The sequence below is a fragment of the Harpia harpyja genome, chromosome 12 (genome assembly GCF_026419915.1).
Source record: "Harpia harpyja isolate bHarHar1 chromosome 12, bHarHar1 primary haplotype, whole genome shotgun sequence".
NCBI classification, from domain to species: Eukaryota; Metazoa; Chordata; class Aves; order Accipitriformes; family Accipitridae; genus Harpia; species Harpia harpyja.
The window spans coordinates 7,885,973-7,905,885 of record NC_068951.1 but is presented as its reverse complement, the minus strand read 5'-3'; the positions used below and the strand labels follow the sequence as shown (position 1 = coordinate 7,905,885).

General features: G+C 57.3%; 1 protein-coding gene across 1 annotated transcript; it reads left to right on the top strand.

The window, feature by feature from the left end:
• The first annotated feature begins 368 nt into the window (after positions 1 to 368).
• On the top strand, positions 369 to 18,585 carry MMP28 (matrix metallopeptidase 28). The gene is made up of 8 exons (XM_052804647.1): positions 369 to 517; positions 7,847 to 7,926; positions 8,602 to 8,765; positions 12,623 to 12,844; positions 13,492 to 13,737; positions 14,178 to 14,327; positions 14,864 to 15,031; positions 16,211 to 18,585. Exons 1-8 carry the CDS (start codon positions 428 to 430, stop codon positions 16,603 to 16,605), a joined length of 1,515 nt encoding a protein of 504 aa, XP_052660607.1. The 5' UTR covers positions 369 to 427; the 3' UTR covers positions 16,606 to 18,585.
• Positions 18,586 to 19,913: the final 1,328 nt, after the last annotated feature.

The following is a 19,913-nucleotide window of genomic DNA, read 5'->3' as shown; positions in this document are numbered from 1 at the left end:
TTCCCCAAGGCTGGAGATGGGGTTGTGGCGGCCTGAAGCTCCCGAGGGCCCTTTGTCCCAGTGGCACAGCTACCCCTTGCCCTGAGCTCGGCTCCCTTTCCCCTCAGTCCCAGGCCGTATGTGTGCGTGCGGGAGAGGGCCGTGGAGCGAAGGGGCATCGCCCTGCCGGGAAAGGACGATGGAGAAGGCACAAGGGATCGTTTCTCCCGCACGGGAGCAGCCTGCGTGCGGTGGGAGCTCTCTGCTCGGGAGCAGCACCCACCGCTCGGGTGCCGCCGGCGGAGCCCAACCCTTCGGCCGGGGCTGGGGCGGGCCGGGGCCGCCCCCGGGGGCCGGCACCGGGGCGGGGAGAGGAGAGGCGAGGCAAACCGGAGCCGGGACACCGGGTGCCGTCGGGTGCGGAGGAGGGGAGCGGAGAGCCGCCGGGATGCTGGGAGCGCTACGGGCCGCCCTGGCGCTGGGGCTGCTGGCGGCCGCGCAGCCCGGACCGGCCGCTCGCCAGCGGCGGGAGGCGGAGGTAGGACCGGCACCGGGGCACCGGGGTGGAGGATGGAGGGGAGGGAGACTTGGTCTCGCACCCGGCCGTCGTGGGATTCCCGCGCCCCGGCTGCGTGCGTGGGCGTCCCCGCGACGCGTCGACGCCGTAAGGTGCGTGCCCGCGAGCGCTCGACGCGTCTGCGGGCACACGCGTGTGCGTGGTGCGCGGCCGCGGATGGCGAAGGCGAGCCCCGCGTGCCGCAGAGCGTGTGCGGGTCGGCCACGGCTTTGGGTCCGTGAATTTAGGTGAATCCGTGGCGGAGGCGTGTGCGCGCCGAGATGGGCCCGCGCCGTCGGGTTGTGTTTGGGGTGTCAAGGCGCGTGCCGTAGACGGAGGTGTGCGCCCACAGGTGATGCACATCTGCACCCCTCCTCCTATATGGCTCTGACAACAATAGAAGTCTTGCACTGGGAAACCTTCCCATCTCCCCGCGAGCCGGGAGGGGACAAAAGCCAGCCTTTCCCCTGCCCTGCCTCTCACCAGGGCTGTCCCTGTCACCTCTGTTTGGATTTCTTCTGTTTGTCCCCGTATCATTGTCATGCTATGCCGCCAGCCGTTCCTGTTTGTTTTGGGAGGACGAGGTATGAGATTTGGCTGGTGAACAAAGGTTGACATCAGGGATTTGTTTCTTCTTTAGGCATCGATGCGGTGTACGTTTGCACAGATGCTTGATTTTAAAACCCCAGCCAGTCCTGGTGGATCAATGGGGATTTTTCACATGCTCTAAGAGGAAAAGTGCACATCAATGCTCAGAGGCTTGTTTCAATGTGCAGGCTTCTCATGCTGGGAGATGCAGTTTCAAAGAGGTGATTTATACGTGTGCTTCTCCCAGGGTGCACAAACCTCAGCCCGGCCCATCATGCCACCTGGAGAAAAATAAATCTGCAAAGTTCTTAATGCTCAGAAAATCAATAATTTAAAATTCACTTTAAAAATAAAAGTTTTATTGGGGGGGCAAGAGCTTTAAAAGGTCCAGTCTGCCTTTTGATTCCTCACTGGTGACTTCTGAGAACTTTTCCCTTGAAGCCTCAGAGCAGGTCCCAGGATCGTGGCAGATCCCAGGCGAGGGGTGCTGGGCGAGTGACTATCCTGTCTCCCTGCCTCAGTTTCCCCAGTGCGATGTGCTGCGCTGGTCAAGGACTGTGGGACAATGTATACAATGGAAACGTATGGAGACTGGGGTAAGAAAGCTTGTCTAAATAAACGGAGCAGTTAATTTTGCTTTTAAGAGAAAGCTGAAATTCTCACGTAACATCAAATAGTTCTAGTTACTTGTGGCTTTCAGACCGCTGCCAGGCTTTGCTTCTAAAGCTGTTTTTAATGCTTTTAAAATAGCCAAAGTTAGCAACAATAGGTTGTGTAAACTTAGATGCAAAAGTCTGAGAAAATGTCCAGTTGTGTTATTTTCCTGGCTTGTGCCCTTGTTTTCACTGCCTTTGTATCAATTGCAGCTTCCCCCCAAAAAAGAAGGAAAGTTTGGAAATTTAATCTGAAACATTTGTATGTTAAATCATCTTATTATCTGCGGGCCCCAGATAGGAGAAGGTCCAATACTAGATAGCACGTAGTTTGGCAGACCTGGTCTCTGGCTGGGCTGTGCTCAGGACAGCAGTTGAGTGTGTGGTAATGCCCGAGTCTCCCTGATCCCGGGGGAATTGTGTAAAATACATGGCACGTGAGACTTCACCCCGTATTGGGAGTGAAGAGCGTGGCCGAGTGCTGGTGGTGCCAAGGACAAAGGACAATAAAGTCCCTGTAGTGATTTGCGTGAGAAGATACAGGTCTGTTGCGATGGGAAGAAAAATTGGGTAGAAATTTGAGAAAAGCAGGGAATGGAAATGGAGAGCGAGACTAAGGGACTGAGACATTCTCATTTTGGATTTTATTTATTTATTTTTCCTATGCTGCCCTCCTTCTCCCGCTTTTGCAGTAGCACGTGGCCTCTGACTTTTCCCCCTCGGCAGCCAAGGGCTCGCATTTAGCGTAGGCTCTGAGCTGTATTTGTGCTGAGAAACGCTCTGGTGTCCGGATGAGCTCCTTTACGGAGCAGGCAACCTGCTGGGATGCTGAATGCTGAGCGCAGCCTGGCTGGAGCGAGGGTCTCTGGGTACCACCCAGCACGTGGTGGGGCTTGGGGGTCAGCTGGGACCCCCGCATGCTCCCGGCGCACCCCCACATTTTGCCTCTGATTGAAGTAAGAGGAAGAAAACCTTCTTCCTGGGAAAAATCCCTGCTGTTCAGCCTCAGCAGGGCAATGCAAGGAGTGGGGGAGAGGAGGAGGCATTATTCAGGTGCCGTCACCCCTGTGAGGCACTGCCGGGCTCTGCGTGGCCGCGGAGAGCATGTAAAACCCATGAGATCATGGCTCTGAGTTGCTGCCCATAGCGCGGATGTGGCAAGTGGTTCCAAGGCACCCGGCGGTCCTCCGGTGTGATTAACAGCCCCGTGAGTCACCGCAGCGTGAACAACCCCACTTTCTTCCCGGCTCTCCCCCTGAACAATCCCCACTTGTTACAGCGAATAACGCCTGCCAGGCAAGGGGTCGGCGGCTGCTGGCAGCGGGCACGTCGCCTTCCCCCCCGCCGGTTCCCATCCCGATGGATGGCGAAGACCAAGCATCTTGTTTCCTTTCTCTCCTTAGACATGAAAGCACAACCAGTTTGCGTGACCAAACTGGTTTGTCAGCTGCTCTGGTATTTGCAGGGGAAGGTTTGGCCAAGCCCAGTGTTTTCCCCTGTTTTCCCCAAGTGCTTTGGGTTGCATTCGGGTAGTTTCAGTGCTGCCGGAGCTGTGGCTGGGTGGTGCAGCCCATCGCTACCCAGGGTGTGGGGTGCCTGGGGTGCCGGGGCAAAGCTGCGAGCTGGTTTCAAAGGCAGGAGCGAATCATAGTAATTGCTGATGAGATATTCTTGTATTTAACACACAAAGAAGCAGAGCGATCTGCCAGCCCCACAGGCAGGTAACACCAAGCCCAGTGCCTTTCATGGCCTTTGTTTCCTTTCAAGTGATGCGATATTTACTGTTCCTGTCCCATAGCATCCCTCCTGTCCAGGCAGACAGCAGGGAGCTAGGTCCAGTTCAGCATCTCAAAGATCTGTGTTACTGAAACCAGGAGAGGTTTTAGTTAGACCTGCTACAGTCCTGGCCTGCTGCCCCTGCTTCTCAGCTCAAGATTAAGCGTGAAGAGTAAAGGAGCTTAAAAGGCGCTGGGCACAGTATTTCCCCAGCTCCACATCTTCAGTGGCAAGTAGATAATTTCCAGCTAAAATAGATTTTCAGGAGGGGTAGGTGGGAGAGGAGATTCCTTCAGGACCGGATTAGGCACAGCGGGGGAGCATCACAGCAACCAGACAGGGCTTGGGGTTTTAATCAGCCTCCGTCATTAACATACAGAATTAGCTTATGTTTTGCTGTCTTTTCAGCGGGGGACAACGAAGCCCTGTACTTGCTAATCTCCCTTCTTGTGTATCTATATATATAATATTTATATAGATACTTATACGCACACTTAAACAAAAGAGACACAAAGATTCTGCCTAAGGGTTTATGACTGCAGGCAGGAATGTGGCTTGGGAGAGTGGAAAGAAATGAGTGCTTTTAAATGCTTTGACATCTTCTGAAGGCAGCTGACAGGCAGGCAGTGACCCGATGGGCAGGAGGAGCTGCCACTCCTTCTGTGGCCATGCCAAAACATGCTCGTCCCAGAGGTCAGCTCTCCTTGTGTCTGTGCTGCAGGGGGAAACCGAGGCTGAAATGTGGGAGCTACAGCTTCCCCCGTGTCCGTCTCGGTGGTGAAATGCTGGGCTGCTGTCCTCTCGTGATTAAAAACAAAAGACCTTGGAGGTGCAGCTTGTGGCCAGCATCCTCTGTAACCACGGCACCAAGCGCCTGCCCACCCTTCGGCAAAACGGGATCGCTTCCCTCCGCTGCCGGGGATGGAGGGGAGAGATGGCGCTTGTATCCGGGCAGAGCAGAAGGGACCACGGTCAACGGGAGCCAATGTGAGGCTTCTCTGATACTTAACTGGTGGTAAAGGTGCCAGAAGCTGAGTGTCTGGAGGGGAGGGCAGGCAGGACCACCAGAGCCTGCTGTCTCTGCCCTCTTGTTATCCCAGTTTCCAGGGAGGGAGGTCTAATTGTATTCGCTGTTGGCTGTCCTCCACCTGGGATGCCTGTGGTCAAGGGCAAGGTGTTTCCTTGGCTTTAGCTCTCAGCAGAGATGATTTCCAGGGTTGCAACCAGCTCCACATCAGAGCCCTGAGATGGGAAGGGCCCCTCCGTCTCCCCCAAACTCTCCTCCCGCTATCCCCGCTGCAGCCCCGAAGGCTTTTCTGCCCTGGCACTGGCTCCCAGGCAGCTAGATCTTTTCTCTTCTCTTCCCCACATGCGGAGGGGGAGCTGGGCATATTTCATATTAATGCTCAGCTCTTGGTTTCCTGCTGTTTTTCTTTTCCCATTGTACAGAAAAGAGCATTTCCCCATCTGGGGCAGGAGGGAGGGAGTTTTCCCAGCACGGCCAGGCTTTGCATTGCAGCCTCGGGAGAGGTTTAACAGGTTGGTGCCAGCTTCCACCCAGCCCTACCAGAGCCTGGCTGGTCTCTGGGGGTGTGCGGGGCACGGGCAGTGCTGGAGGGGGTCTTCAGCACTAGTTTGGGCACAGGACACTGTGACATGGGGCTCTTGAGTTCCCTTGTCACCCTGAAAAGCCTTTGGTCCAGGGGACTTTGTATGCTCTGCTGTCTGATAAATACCTTGTGCAGTGGAGGATCAGCACATCCCTCTCCTGTAGCTCTGTGTTTCCAGGACTAGCATCACCTGGAGCTCACAATAACCGTGTCTAGAAAATGTAATAAAATTTCTCCTGGTGGTTTTGCAGCCTGAGAGCTGGTGCTTGTGTGCAAGAACCTCAACATGACACGGGCCAGAAACTACAGGGAAATTGCCGCTTTGGTTGGACTTGCAGAGCTCAAGGAGATCTGGACAGGAATAATAAAGCCAGTGGCCTGCGTACATTTTGGTGCTGTTCAAGAGCAGCTGCTGTGATAGCTGTGGCTTTTTTGCCATGCACCCTGACTTGTCCAGATGAGGTTTCAAGCCTTTGTGAGATCATGGTGGGGAAAAAACATTTTCATGCTTTAAGAATGGGATTGTTTTAGGTTACAGGAGAGGAAACGGCTTCAAGTGGTTACATTTTAGATGCTGAGTGAAAGCAAAATTGTGGTAGAAACAGTTTAGACTGTGCCATGATTTGAGACCCAGCACTTTCTGTCTGGGTGCTTTGTAGCTCACATTTAACTGTGGTGATGTAACCACCGGGGATTATCACCCCACGTCCATATATATGTGGTTAGTGATTTTCTAATTCTGGAGGAGAACATTACAAAAACACAACTGCAGAGAAAGAGGGCCAGATACCTTCTCCTCTCCAGACTACTCTCAGGGCTACCAAACCTCCATGCCGCCCCGTCCCCGAGAGTCTCCCCCCATCCCCGTATCCTCCTTCCCTGCTTGTGCATCCCGAGTTGCTGCTGTGTTTTGCCTCCTGGTACCCATGTAAAGGGGGGAATTATCCCCATATGGCTGGGGACATGGCACGTCCAGGCTATATGGTCCATCCCCGGGCAGAGGTGTTGCGGCTTTGTCTGATGAGCAAGCCGATGCTCTCGTCTGCCGGTGCAGCACTTGCTCACGCCTGATTTATCCTGACTCACCGGGACTGGGTGTGCAGTGTCTGGGTGACTCTGACCACGCTTGGGTTTTTACCGCTGCAGCCCGATGCTGCTACAACGAGATGCTGCTACATCTGGCCAAGGTAGGCAGCTGGTAAAAGTGTTCGGTGGGAAACTCGGCCAAATTTTTGGGCTGGGGCTGAGTGAAGAGCGTGTCCTGGCAGGAAGCCGTGCTGGTCCTTGTGGTGCTGCAGCCAGAGGGGGATCCTCCAGGTAGAAGGGGTGTAAAGGAGGAGATCAACCCCGTGGCTGGAGGAGCTGAGGTCTGGGAAGGGGGTAGGGAGGGCTTCCACAGGGGCGAGCAACAGGCAGAGAGCACATGGAAGGTGCCTGCCCTGCTCGTGGGGAGGTGGCGGGCGCAGAGGATGACGTGTTTGGGGATGATGTGAAGATGACTGTTAAAGGCAAGCGGAGGGTTTGGGCAGGAGGAGGAGAGGGAGAGGCTCTGGTGCACCTCAGGGCTGCCATATCCAGAAACTGTTCCCACTCCCCACCAGACGACTGGCAAAGCGCGGCCGGCTCGGTGCTGCCCGTGCCCAGGAAGGGATACTGCCGTCGGTCAGGAGTAGCATCGAGCGCAGGTTAACACCAACCCCCTTCTTCTCCTTGCCCTCTCACCCATCAGTGACCCTCCAGGTGAGCAGGGAGGGAATAGGCTTTAAAAGCACAAGGCTCTGCAGCGGGCAGCAGCCGAGCTGTCCCGGGAGAGTCCATAACGGTCCTGGTGCTCAGCCCACCTCTCCTTTGGGATGCGGGAAATGAAGCAGCCACTTTCACTTTTTATTCCTCATTACTTTAACTCCGATTCTGCTGCACTAACAGGATGCTGGGCGGCTTGTTTGTCTCCTGCAGACATCCCCGGCGGCGGGGAAGGCGGGTGTGGAGCATTCCTGCGACCATGGCTATTAACTTCTCCGAAAGCTGGAGGCGCAGGCTGGGCAGAGGGAAACCATTTATTTTCTTTAACGTGCAATTTACGTGTTGGAGCAAGTTCAGAGCAACAATCTCCGTCCATGTAAATGGCCGATAAGAAGAAGAATGGTTTGGCAGAGCAGATTGCCCCTGGAGTGCCTCCGCTTTGCAGCACCACATCCTGCATGGAGATGGGGGGAGGCTGCAGCCTGACCCCATCTCACCCCACCCGTGTCCACAGCACTTCAGCCTTTATTTTAATCACTGCCTTGATCCATCCGAGGTGATTAGAGTGGGTTTGGTAGCCTCTGGCTGCGGATGACATGGCAGCAGGGTTTTTTGATCTGTTGATAGCAACGTTTCCTCCTACGCCTCCATCGCGTCGTGGCCAAAAACCCAAGAGCCATCAAAAATGATGGGCTTAGTTGAGGTTTTCCAAAGTCCCATAATGCAAACATATAGACCAGCTCGGCTTGGCACGTGCAAGAGGTGCGGCTGCTTGGGGTGCAGAGTTCTCAGGAAAAATAAATAACTGGAATTTCTGCACAGCCCCGGGTTTGCTGCACTGTTTCCCATGGCATCTCCTTTTCCCCCCACCCCCCCAAGCCAACATGTGCAAATGCCTGCCCGTCCTCTGAGCTGTGCCTCTCCCGTGTCTCTTCTTGCAGCTGTTCCTGGAGAAATACGGCTACTTCGGTGAGCCGGGGCCCGGCACACACAGCCCCGCCGAGTTCACGGAGGCAGTGAGGTATGAGCCTTTTATTCAAAACAGCAGCAGAAATGCAGACACTCTGGCTGTGTGGGAGCTGCTGGTGCTTGGGGGGTCTTTTTGCAGCAGCAGAGTTCTTTCTGCAGCCGGGGGCTCTCTCTGGCACGGTCTGATGATAAAGCACAACCAGTCCTTTTTGGAAAAGCCGGTCCGTACCCAGGTCCCGCAGCTGGCTGCTGGCAGCCTGGCGCCTCGCTGCGCTGCTTTATTTGCCTTTTATGGCCCGGTGCTCCCCTTACAATAATATCTGTGGCGAGGCCGAGGTTGGGGATGGCTGGGAGATGTCAGGGGGCCGAGCTGACAGCCCCTGCTCGGACGTCTCTTATTGAGATCACATTGGCTCTGGGAGAGTCCCTGGTCTGACCCTGCGCAAAGTCAAGTGCAAAGTCAAACAACTGGGGTTAAAAACTGGGAAAGACATTTTTTAGGCTCCTCTGTCTACTTTTGCCCTGCTAGAAGATGGATTGCTGGTCAGATGTAGTTTCAGAGCCAAATCCTTCTTGTTTTATCACCCAGATACATTCCCCGTGGCAGGGCACGGAGTTCGCTGGGTGAAAGCCCTGGCTCAGGTCAAACACCCGGCACAAACCCAATCGAAGAACCCCCCCTGGGGGGGTCCGGGTGTGGGTGCTGACATCTGCCTTCCTTTTGCAGGGACTTCCAGCGGGTGACCCACCTCCCGCTCAGCGGGGTCCTGGATGCCCCCACACTCCATCAGATGGCTCTGCCGCGGTGCGGCACGGGCGATGGGGAGAGCCGCGCAGCCTGGGCACGCTGGGCGTCTGCCACCCGGCGCCGCAGGCGTACCACGCAGCACGGTGAGCGTCGATGCCGGGGGTGCCGGTGAGGTTTGGGTTTCCGGGGTGCTGGCAGTCCAAGTCTTCCATCCTGTAACTGGACTCCTGGAGATGCTGCCGTGGATGGGAGGCACGGTCCTGCTGGTACAGGACCTGCCTGGGCTTTGCACTGCTTTATTTTTAAACCTCTTTATTTTTAGTTGTTCGGTATGGCTTGATGTCAGAAATGATTAGAGAGATGCAACTCCCACTCATGGGGAAATTCAGCCCTCTGGGGTGGTTTTTTTGCTGTCGAGGGAGCCAGGATATCTCCTGAGGAGCTATCAGTTCACCGTGGCCCCGGACACAGCCGTGGTGGCATGATCCGGAGAGCAGGGGCTGGCTAGCAGTGGAGTTATCTCCAGGCTCTGCTGAGCTTTGAGACTTCTAACGTGTGTTAGTCACCCAGCAGTAACCACAAAACCTGCTGGTGCTGGGCTGCCTGGCCACAGGGAGTTGTTTCACCCACATTAAGGGATTTAACTCTGCTCCAAGCAACCTCTCTTGCTCCTGTGTAGCCAGGATTGGGCCTCTTGTCTCTCACCCTCCTGGGCTTGCGGATGAGTAACTGGATTCCTAGAGAGCAAGAGGGCTGGGGCCAGCTGTGCTTAGGACATGGGAAAAATGAAGGCGAGATTAAGAAAGGGCTCTGTGCCTTGTCAGGCTGTCTCTGCATCTGGCAGGGCTGGCGATGGACGGCCCCAGGAGACAGCCCCATCGTCCTCCTCCTGCCTCTGGCTTTCCTTCCAAAACCCTGACATGCAGCATCGCCCTTGCAGGCGCCATCCCGGGCAGAGGGTCTGCCATGCCCCGGGCAGCAGGGCGATGAGGCAGAGCTGGGAAGGGCATGCAGGAGGACATGGGCAAAGAGAAGCAGCTTGTGCCCTCTGGCTCACGGGGCTCCTTTTTGGGGATTGTGGTCTGCGGGTGGGTGGCAAGAGACGCCCAGCGGCTCTGAACCCAGACAGGGAAGGGCTGTGTGTGGCACCGGTTATTGCTCCGGTGGTCTGGTGCCGGCAGATCCCCCGTGGCAGCAAGCCGGGGTGCAGCTGGCGGCAGCACCAGCAGGCAGCGGGCATGGGAGCAACTCCATATCGGTGCCCACAGGCTGGAGGGGAGCGGGGGGGATGCCCGCACAGCTGGCGGCACCGGCCAGGAAGGCTGGAGGCTTTGTGCCAAGTTGGCTGTTTATCCCACTCCAAGCAGGAAGCCGTTGCAGCCGGGCAGGCAAAGTACTTTGTTATCCACCCCTCTCCCAGCAGGATCGTCACCGGGCAGCCGCTGTGTCCGTCATCCCGCCGGCTTTGGGCACGCTCGCACCCCAGCGCGTGGGCAAAAGGCAACCCCGGCTGAGCTTTGGCTCCCAACGGAGTTAGCCCGGCAGTGGTGGCCAGCGTGGGGCTGGGGAGGGCGTCCGTCCCTCCTGCTGCTCCCGGGGTCGGTCCCAGCCCAGCAGTGGAGATCGGCTCCCTGCGTGGGACGGGGTCCGGTCTGTCCGCTCCTTTCTGCGCCACTGAAGAAAACTTCCCTTCTGCAGTCAAAGCCCAAGGCTTTCTGCTCTCTGGGAAGATTTGGGGACAGGTCCTATTTGGAAATTGGGGGTCTGCAGTGGAAGGTGCTGGGAAGAGGACTTTCTTCTAGTTGCCTTGCTGGGCTTTGCCAGGCACCAGAGCTGGCTGGGAGCTCTGCTGACCAGCAGGTCCTTGGCCAGACGGCATGTCGGGCAACCAGCATCCTGGATTTCCCCTCGGGGAACTCCCTGCCTGTGATTGTCCCGGGCTCAATGGCTCCATGCAGCACCCAGCCCTCCTCTTCCTGAGAGCCGGCCACGATTGCCTCCCCCAGCCCTGCCCGCTGGTGCCATCCATCCGTCCTCCTCTGGTGGGAGATGCTCTGCCCCTGTGGAGGGAAGGATGGGATGCTGGGGCTTTTTATCTTAGGACTGCAGCCATCCGGGCAGCTATTTAGCCTTTACCATGCAGGGTTTGTCCTGGCCAGTGGAAAGCACAGCCGTGTCCCTTTTAAGTCAGAGGCCGTCATTGCACTGATGAGCAGGGAGAACCAATTCTGCCCCCAAGGACTGCGACCAGCTGGCCCAGAGCCTCCCCCGCCATGGGCTGCTCGGAAACAGGGGAGAAGGAAACAGAGCTGGGATGGGATGTCCTCCAGGTTTGCCGAGCAGCTTGGCTCAGACTCGCAGCAGTGAGCCCCGGCGTGCTGCCGGCTCCGTTCCCCCTGTTTCCCTGCACATCTGGAGCAGGCGCACTCGCTGGAGGTCTGTCACCGCTCCCACGCCTTGGCACCGGCTCTGGCACCTGCATCTTCCCAGCGCAGCCCCATGGCTTCTTTTCTGCTCCTGGACACCCCCGGCTAGACGTAACTGTGGGGCCCCCGGGTCCCCACAGCTGCTGAGGGGTGCTGGAAGAGGAGGAGGAGGGGGCTGTGATGCTGCGTGGCGGCTGCGGGAGCACACATCTTTGCACTCCTGCGTGGTGGGAGGAGGGTGGGGAGCTTAGGGGGATTTCACGGGCTTGTCCCCTTCATCCTTGTCACCATCTGCCCTGGTGGCATCAGGGCTCTGTCTCCCTTAGAAGAGCTTTTAGGGAAGCCATGGGCAGTAAGATCCTTGGTGCTGTTAAAATGAATGGTGAGCAGTAGTTTGTTCCTGCTGGAATATTGCTGGCTGGACTTCCAGGCAACAACTTCTGCAGGTAGAAATGGTCAGGATGTCCTTAAAAACAGTGAAAAGGCAGCCCTACCACGGGGGAGCTGGCCTTTTCCTTGCCTTGGCTCAGTAGCTGCTGTGTTCAAATTACACATTCGGGGGAAAAAGAAAAGGGATTCCCTATAAAACCAGACAAGGCTGAGCCTCAGGGAGGGAGTTCAGGGGAGACAGGGAGGACCCCCCTCTCACCAAGGGAGCTTTGGGTGCTGGGGACCCCCAGCCCTGCACACACACCTCCCATGGCCCCCCGGTTTTGGTGTCTCTGCAGCATCTGGGCTTGTTGCAGAAGGTGCAGAGGCACCGCAGGGACCAGCCGCAGGGCTCTGCTGCAGATCCCCCTGGTATGACCGGGCATTTTCCCTCCCTGCCTGTGCTTGCTTGCCAGCTGGATGAAGCCCTGGATGTCTCTGGGGTCTTTGAGCATGTGATGGAGATCAGCATGTGCTGTTATGGCAGTCGGTACCATTCCTTCCTGAGGATGTATTTCAAACCCGACTGGTGTCCCCTTGAGGATTGGCTCTTTTTTCCCCTCTGGCTGGTGCCCAGCTCTTGGCAAATCTGCCTTAACCAGGATGCAACCCTGCATCCTCCATCCCCACCGTTCCGTTGTGCCCCCAAGTTCCTGCCGAGAGCCCTTCCCTCTCCTTTTGCCTTTGGGCCACTTGTTTTCAGAGGTGGCTTTGCTTTCTCTCCCTGAAAGCCAGTCCTTGGGCTGCATCTTCTGGGCACGAAGCTGGCATCAGGCAGGAGACCTGCAGGTCAGGGACCCATGCTGGATTTGGCCCTGGAGAGCATGATGAGGCAAGGGGGGGGGGGGTTCAAACCGAGTGCCCCAGCTTCTCCTCGCCTTAAACAGGTTTTGGCTCCTCTCTTAGGCTTTGGTTGCAGGTCCAACCTTGGGAATCTCCGGGTGGGATCTAGTGGTGGTACCTTTGGAGGGATTTCATGGGTCAGATCCTGCTGCTGGTGGGACACCTGGGTTGACTTTCAGCTTCGGCTTGGGAAAGCCATGGCATTTCCCAGCACTGGGAAGCTTTCCTCCACCCTGGCAGCCCCTGGGTGGAAGAGCAAGTCCAAGTCCCCATCGTCGTGCTGAGCTTTGCCCCTCTTGCAGGCAGGAGGTGGTACAAGCGGCACCTGACCTACCGGGTGGTGAACTGGCCCTCCTACCTGCCACAGCACGAGGTGCGCCTGGCCGTGAAAGCTGCCTTCGAGCTCTGGAGCAACGTGTCTTCGCTGGTGTTTTGGGAGGCACGGGATGGCCCGGCTGACATCCGCCTGACCTTCTTCCATGGAGATCACAACGATGGACTCAACAATGCCTTCGATGGACCAGGTGCTGGTCGCTTCCCTCTCGTAAGCTTCTCTTTTACAATGTGGGCTCTTCCCCGGCAGGGAGGAGGGCTGGGGGTGATGGAGGCAAGGCTCTGCCCCAGCAGTCCCTCTAAACCCAGTTTGCACCAGTTTGCTTTCTGATTTGGGGTCCTCACTACCAATTCTGCAACTGAGGTCTGCCAGCGAGGTGGCTGAGATGCTACTCATTATAGGATCGTGCCGATGGTCTTCAAGGAGCCCTCCCCATCCTGATGGCATCCTCCAAACCTGAGCTCATTCTTCCAGCTGAGCCTTTCTGCTTATCCACTATCAGACAAGCCCAGGTTTTCTTTCTTCTTGAGCATTTGCCCGACACGGGTCAATGCAGCGGCTTCAGTCCCTGGCCCGAGCCCAGCAAGAAACCAAACGTATAAACCACAGAGCAGACAAACCCCTGCCGTGCTCAGGAGCCGAAGGCAGAACTGGTTTGGCTTGTACCTGCTGCGGGAAATAGTCGTGGGAAGCTGCTGTTCTTTCTCAGAAGGCCTCCCAAAGAGCTCAAATTAATGCATATTTAAGCAAACCAGAGCTGCGCGTGCCCCCTGCCCCTCGGCTTGTGGCTGAGGTCCTCTCCCGCCCCGTGGTCCCTGATGGCTCTCATGTCCCCAGGAGGTGCCCTGGCTCACGCCTTCTTCCCCCGGCGCGGAGAAGCCCACTTCGACAGCGCCGAGCGCTGGTCCCTCCACAGCGGCAAAGGGCGCAACCTCTTCATCGTGGTGGCACACGAGGTCGGCCACACGCTGGGGCTGGAGCACTCCCCCGTCAAGAGCGCCCTGATGTCTCCCTACTACAAGAAGCTCAGCAAGGATTTTGTCCTCAGCTGGGATGACATCTTGGCTGTCCAGAACTTGTACGGTGAGCCTGGCTTCCCCAAGCATCCCTCAGTTCCTCTGGGGATGTTCCCTGGGATGGAGAGCGAGGAGCAGGGATGGGAGCAGGTCCCTGCAAGGGGAGAGGACTACGTGCAAGGGGCATGGTGGGGATGGGCCCCATCCTTTCGTGGCTGGGCAGGAAGATGCAGCAGGGCATGTGGAATGGGTACCATGCCCTCCAGGGCAGGGGATATTGGACTTGCTGCCCCCTTGTTTGCAACCAGGGAAACACTGGTGCATGTTTTTTGGGGGTACCAAGGGGTCTTTTCCACCACCGTATAGAGGGGGACGGGAACCAGGCAGCGGGACAAGGAGTGTTTGGAGCCCTGGGATGGCTCCCGAGCTCTGTGCTCACACAGTGCTCTGGGGAAAGCCCTTTCGCTGCCCCTTCTCTGCGATTCACTGCTCCCTGCTCCATCCTAGGGAAGCCCTCCAAAGGCTTGGCCGTCCAGCTCCCGGGAAAGGTCTTCACTCACTTCCAGGACTGGAACACGGACCTTTACGATGGGGACCGGCAGCAAAGGAGCCTCAGCGCCTATTACTGCCACTCTTTCTTCGACGCCATAACTGCTGGTGAGTGTTGGCTGGCACGGCCGTCTCCCGAAACACACACCCCACCCCTCACCCCAGTTCTGCAGCAGCCAGTTTCTGCTCTGATAAGCTCCAGCAGTGGGAAAGGTGGATTTGGCTGGCCCACAGCCCCATATGTGCTCCTGGGGCTGATGGCATCACTGATGCACATTGCTGCCACAGAGTGGAGTGCATCTCAAGGACACAGCGATGGTTTGGTGTGTTAGGAGGGGGAAAACATCCTAAAACTTGGGCCATGACAAGGCTTATTCGCTGCAGGAGCTCAACCGTGAAAGATGAGCCTTGAGCGGGAGCTGTGGTCAGCTTTTATCCTCTCTGGGCTGGAGTGGAGGCAATGAATTATGAAAGCTGAGAGGGCGGTTGGAGAGGCAGAAGGGAGCCTCCAAAACCCAAGCATCCCCGAAGCACTGTGGAGCTGCGTGGGGAGGAGAGGGGAACCGGGGAGCGGTGGCTGGGAGGTGGGATGAGGCTTCTCGCCTCTCGCCCGGGAGCCCCTCACTCCTCCTTCTGCCCTGCAGATGGGGATCACAACCTCTACATCTTCAAGGGCAGCCACTACTGGGTGGTGCCGACGAGCGGCAACGCCAGCGACCCACGGCCCCTGCACACGCGCTGGCCCGGCCTCCCCGCTGGCATCGACGCCTGCGCCTGGTCCCAGCTCAGTGGCAAGTTTTACTTCTTCAAAGGTAGGTGAAGCACAGGCAGGAGAGCTCTCCCTGGGGCTGCCGATGCTCCTGCCTGCTTGGTCTGGCTGTCCGGGTCTGGCTGGGGCACCTTCTCCTGCCCACGTCCCCTGTCCCTCCTCCTGGTCCCGTCCCAGCACAGAGCTGGGGCATCACTGGGTCCCGGGTGTGCAAAAACCCGCAGGAGCCCTGGGCTCGTTGCCTGCCATGGATTAATTTTATGGCTTTGGGTTTATCATCCCGGCAGGCAGCATCACCCCCTCGTGCCTCAGTTTCCTCATTAGCCCATTCAGGAGAGCGGCGCTCACCTGTGTTTAAAAACAAAACCAGATGTATCAAACCCTTTGGGGTCTTGGGGTGAAAATGCTCCCCAAAGACGTGTGGCCACAGGGGAGCTGGGACGAGTGTGATATTTTCATGGTACACATGGGTCCCTGCGCCGTGCTGGGGGCTGAGCTGCCACAGGGAGCTGAAATGCCATCCGCAAGCTGCTCGGCAGCACGCTGCAGCTGGATGGGTAGAGGAAGGTCAAACCAGGCAGCCTGGCTGCCAGGGTCAGCCCCAACCTTTAATGGAAACCAGTTGCAGGCTCATCAGAATGGGGGCTTTGTTGCTGCGGCTGGGTGAGAGCCAAAAGCCCCTCTCCCTCCCCAGCCCTCGTCTGCTCCCTCCCTCCCCGGGGCTGGGTCAGGCTGTAGCTTGTGAGCAGAAAGGGGCTTTTGTCTGCTTGCTTCATGGGGACAGGGCTCTGCAGGGACAGGGCTCTGCGGGGTTGGCCGAGCGCTCGGCCCCGGTTGCAATTCCTGCTGCTGCAGCGCTGGTGTCGGTTGTCCCGGTCCCGGGGGGATCTGGGTCTGTCTGTCCTGCTCGCTGTGCAGGAACAGGGGGAGGTTTGCAAGGAAGCAGCAAAGACTAGCGAACAGCGTGGTGGCCTTGCTCTGTCCCTGGCAGTCTCTTTCCGCGCCTTCAAGCCCCTGAGCTACTGTGCCTCAGTTTCCCCCCCCAGCCTGGGAGCAGCCCCGCAGTGGTGCTGGTTGGATCACCAGCGGGATGGATGTCATGGACACGTGTCTAGGGCTGCAAGGCTGGCCCGATGGCTGAGTCCTTCCACGTCTCCTGAAGCTGGTCCTGCGACGGACCCCGTTGGGGTGGGCTCTAACCCCTCTCCCCTGCTCTTCCCAGGTGGCCGATGCTGGTGCTACACGGGCTCCACCTTGGCGGCAGGTTTCCCCCAGAAATGCAGCGCCCGCGGCCTCCCACGGCACCCCGACACCGCACTCTACTTCCAGCAGCTCCGGCGCCTGGTCCTCTTCAAAGGACCCAAGTACTTCGTGGTGAGCGAGGAGACCCTCGGCGTGGAGCCCTACTACCCCCGCAGCCTGCGGGACTGGGAGGGCTTGCCCCCTGGCACGGCGGGTGCCCTCACCCACCGCGACGGCTTCATCTACTTCTTTCGGGATGACCAGTACTGGCAATTCGACCGGGCGAAGCTGCAAGTGGTGGCCACCGGCAAATGGGCCACCCAGCTACCCTGGATGGGCTGCTGGGATGCAAACGGTGGGCAGGTCCTCTTCTGAGCAGAGCGTACTGGGATGAAATGGGGGGCTGAACCCCAAGTTGCTCACCGCTGCCTGGATCCCTCTTTATTTGACTCTGGATTCCGGTCTGAGGACGGTTCGGCCGGGACTGGCAGGCTGAGGCTGCCTGCGGATGGCTGGAGCCATGGGCCGGTGGAGCAATGCCCCGGTGCAGCAGGGATGCAGCCGGGATGGGGCAGCCATCAGCCCTGGCCAGGTGGGCTGGAGGCTTTGGGAGACAATATTTTTTTAAAAAAGACCACAAAAAAAGGTCTAAGCCATGGAGACTGCAAACACACCCGTTTCTGTTAATGTTCAGGATATCGTTACGCATTTTTTTTTCAAACCGGGACTGGAGTTTGTTGATACTTCAGCTGTCGTTTTCCTGCGATCGGACAGAGGAGTGCCTCACCATTGCTTGGTTTGGGGCTTGGGCGGTTTTAAATAAGAAACTGAGAATGTTTCCTGGTTAAAACAAAAAGAAAAGAGACATTTGGACAAAAATACGGTTCCGTGTTGAGCTCTGCCCCCGCTGTGTGCACAAAGCCCCCCCCTCCTGCCTTCTCCCCTCTCTTGCCCCAGGGATGGAGGGTCGGCAGCTGGAGGAGGAGACCCATCCCCTGTGGGTGCTTTGGCACCAGCTGGAGACACCAACATCATGGGATTTTTGGGGAGAAAGCAGAGGGTTTTGGTGTAGGAGCCTCTTTGGGGTGAAGGAAGAGGGGGAGGTACAGCTGAGCTGCTGACCGTGTCGCTGTGCAGCTTGCAGGAGCATTGCAGCTTGGCTTTCTGATGGGGTTGGGATGGCTGGTTGGGTTCTCCAGTGTCTAATAAGGGTTGTGTTCACCTGGCAGCCTTTCTTGTGTGCAGAGAAAGTGTCTGTCCTCTGCTCCGTCTCTCTGCAAGAGACAGGATCAACATATTTTTGAGTCCCGTGCCCCTCTGCCACAGTTGGATGAACTGGATTGAAAAATTACTGGGGGAGGAGAGGAAGAGGAGAGGGTGAGCAGGACAGACAGACATGTCCGTGCATGCAGACTCACAAGGACAGCTCGGCTGCATATTCCTCATTCCTTTCCCAAAGCAGGGCTCCCCACCTGGAAACGCCGCTGCCTCCTGTGCCCCGAGTCACTGGTCATGTCTACAAAGGGCCATCGTCTCCCACAGCCGGTGGGGGAGCGTCAGGTCCCTGAGGCTTGAATGCAGTGGCAGAAAATGCCAGCCGTGGGTGCTGACCAGGACAGGGCTCAACTTTCTTAAAATATCCTTTGAGTTGAGAGATTTGGGGATTTTCATCATGCTGGGGTTCTACACGGGTGGGCTGCTGCTTCGCTGATGGTTCTGCCGGGACTCGGACCCCGGCGCTGGGTGCCTTTCTTCGCATTGGTGGCTTCGGCACCAGGCTGCGGCTGGTCCTGCCGTGCCGGGATGCCGTGTCGGGATCCCCTCCCGATGCCAGCAGCTTTTCTTCAGCGTAGCGTCCTCTGTTCACCCTCGCCCACCCTAGACCTTCCCTACAGAGAAGGCACGAGCGGGCCTTGCCCCAGGCAGGGTGCCAGGGCTGGTACTTCCCGAGGGCTTTTGGTGCTGCCAGATACCAGCTGAGAAGTGGATTTGGCAGGACGGAGAGCTAACACAAGCTGTTCTGTCCGTTTTCCATGGTATTTGTGAGTGAGCCCTTCCTGTGCAGACACGGACACTGGGACTTCATCTGCTCAGGGCTTAAAATCTCAGGGGACTTTCAGTGTTGCCAAAGAGATGGGGCTGCATCATTCTTATTTTGAATTGAATGATAATAAGGCAACATCGCTTGCAGGGAGTCCCAAGGGCTTGGAGACCTGATGGCAAATAAAACGAACCTCTGGATATGCGGTGATGGGATTTCTGCTTGTTTTCATGCCAGGCTTTTGTATTTTTTTTTTAAAGCCAATCTCCTGGTTCCTGAAAGGGGTGCATTTAAGATGCACGTGTATGTTTGGGGCTGGAGTGGGTATTGCTGAATTTGGCCTCAGCTTTCATGCTTGCTGGATCAAATGAGGGGGACAGATCCCACTAAAAACATGCTGATGGTGAAAAAACCATGGAAATGCTCTTCCCTGCTTCATCCCAGATTACTGAGGATTTCTCCACACCTTGGGATGTGTTAATAGTTTTTTGTTTGTTTTTTTTTTCCCAGCGTGGAGGATGAATTCACACTGATGGGGGCCCTTTAGGTCTCCACCTCTGCCCCAGCCCATTGTGGTGTGTGAAGGTGGGTCCTTGCCTCCCATGGGACAGGGAGCACCCTGAAACCTTCCCTGTTGCTCCTGTTTGCTTTCCTTCATGCCGCAACATGCCGGGGCGTCCTGCCTGTGCTGCCTGTTGAGCGGGCAGCGTTTTGCCTGCAGGGAGAAGGACCTGCTGGCCAGCACCAGCAGTGTCACAATGTTTGCAGAGATCAGGCTTGCCTCCATCCCCACTCACGTCTCCTGCCTGGAGCCATGTCTCTCCAGCCCCCTCGGCTGCCACCAGCCGTGGGATCTGCAGCGTGATGGGAGGTTGATGGGGGGATTGATGGGGAAGGCTGGCACTGGATGAGGTCTTGCTGTCAAGACGTCTGCTCTGGGCATTGAGGAGAGTCAGAAGAGCAGCATGACTTCTGCTCCATGAACCGCTTTTTGGAGACAGGAGGATTTATGGGTCCGTCTGTACCCCAGGGGTATTCCACACCTGCAGCTCTGCAGAGAAGCAGCAGATCATTATCCCCTTTTGTGACCCCTTAGGAGAGAGCCGGGCATCCCTTCTGCTGTGGGACTGGAGGCTGAGGATGGGACAACCTCAAATCCTCTCCTGTTTTGGGGCTTTCCTTTTCCTCCCTTGCTTGCCACCGTGTGTTTCCTGGGGCTGTGTGCTGTCGGGATGCCTTGGGCTCACAAGTGATGCTGCCAGGGCTGGGGCTGAGCGTAGCATTGCTGGCAAAGACAGGGTGACTGGCCTGCACCCTCAATTTAAGGGGGGGCCCAGGGGAGTTGGACTCGCACCCTGAGCCATGTGATTGGCCCCACTGGGTGCTGTGGCTGAAAATCCTGCATCACAAGGGTCCTTTTCTCCCACTGGGCTCCCTGGCAGGGCATGCCAGGCGCAGACTCCTCCGGCCAGCCTGCCATGCATTCCCCAGCCCGGGGGAATAGCTGGGATTCTTGCATTTCCTCCCCCAAAATGACACCGGCTGATCCAGCCATGATCTGCAGTGAGCATCAGCAGCTGGCACCAGGGAGAGGACGGGGTCCCCTGACATAGCAAGAAGCCCCCAAGCTCACAAGAGGCTC

What these genes read in the sequence shown, in the direction of transcription:
- MMP28 (XM_052804647.1), top strand. Translation starts at nt 428, where the DNA reads ATGCTGGGAGCGCTACGGGCCGCCCTGGCGCTGGGGCTGCTGGCGGCC. An exon ending in GGCTGTCCAGAACTTGTACG is followed by an intron (nt 13,738 to 14,177) that starts GTGAGCCTGGCT and finishes GCTCCATCCTAG; the next exon opens with GGAAGCCCTCCAAAGGCTTG. An exon ending in CAAGTTTTACTTCTTCAAAG is followed by an intron (nt 15,032 to 16,210) that starts GTAGGTGAAGCA and finishes TGCTCTTCCCAG; the next exon opens with GTGGCCGATGCTGGTGCTAC.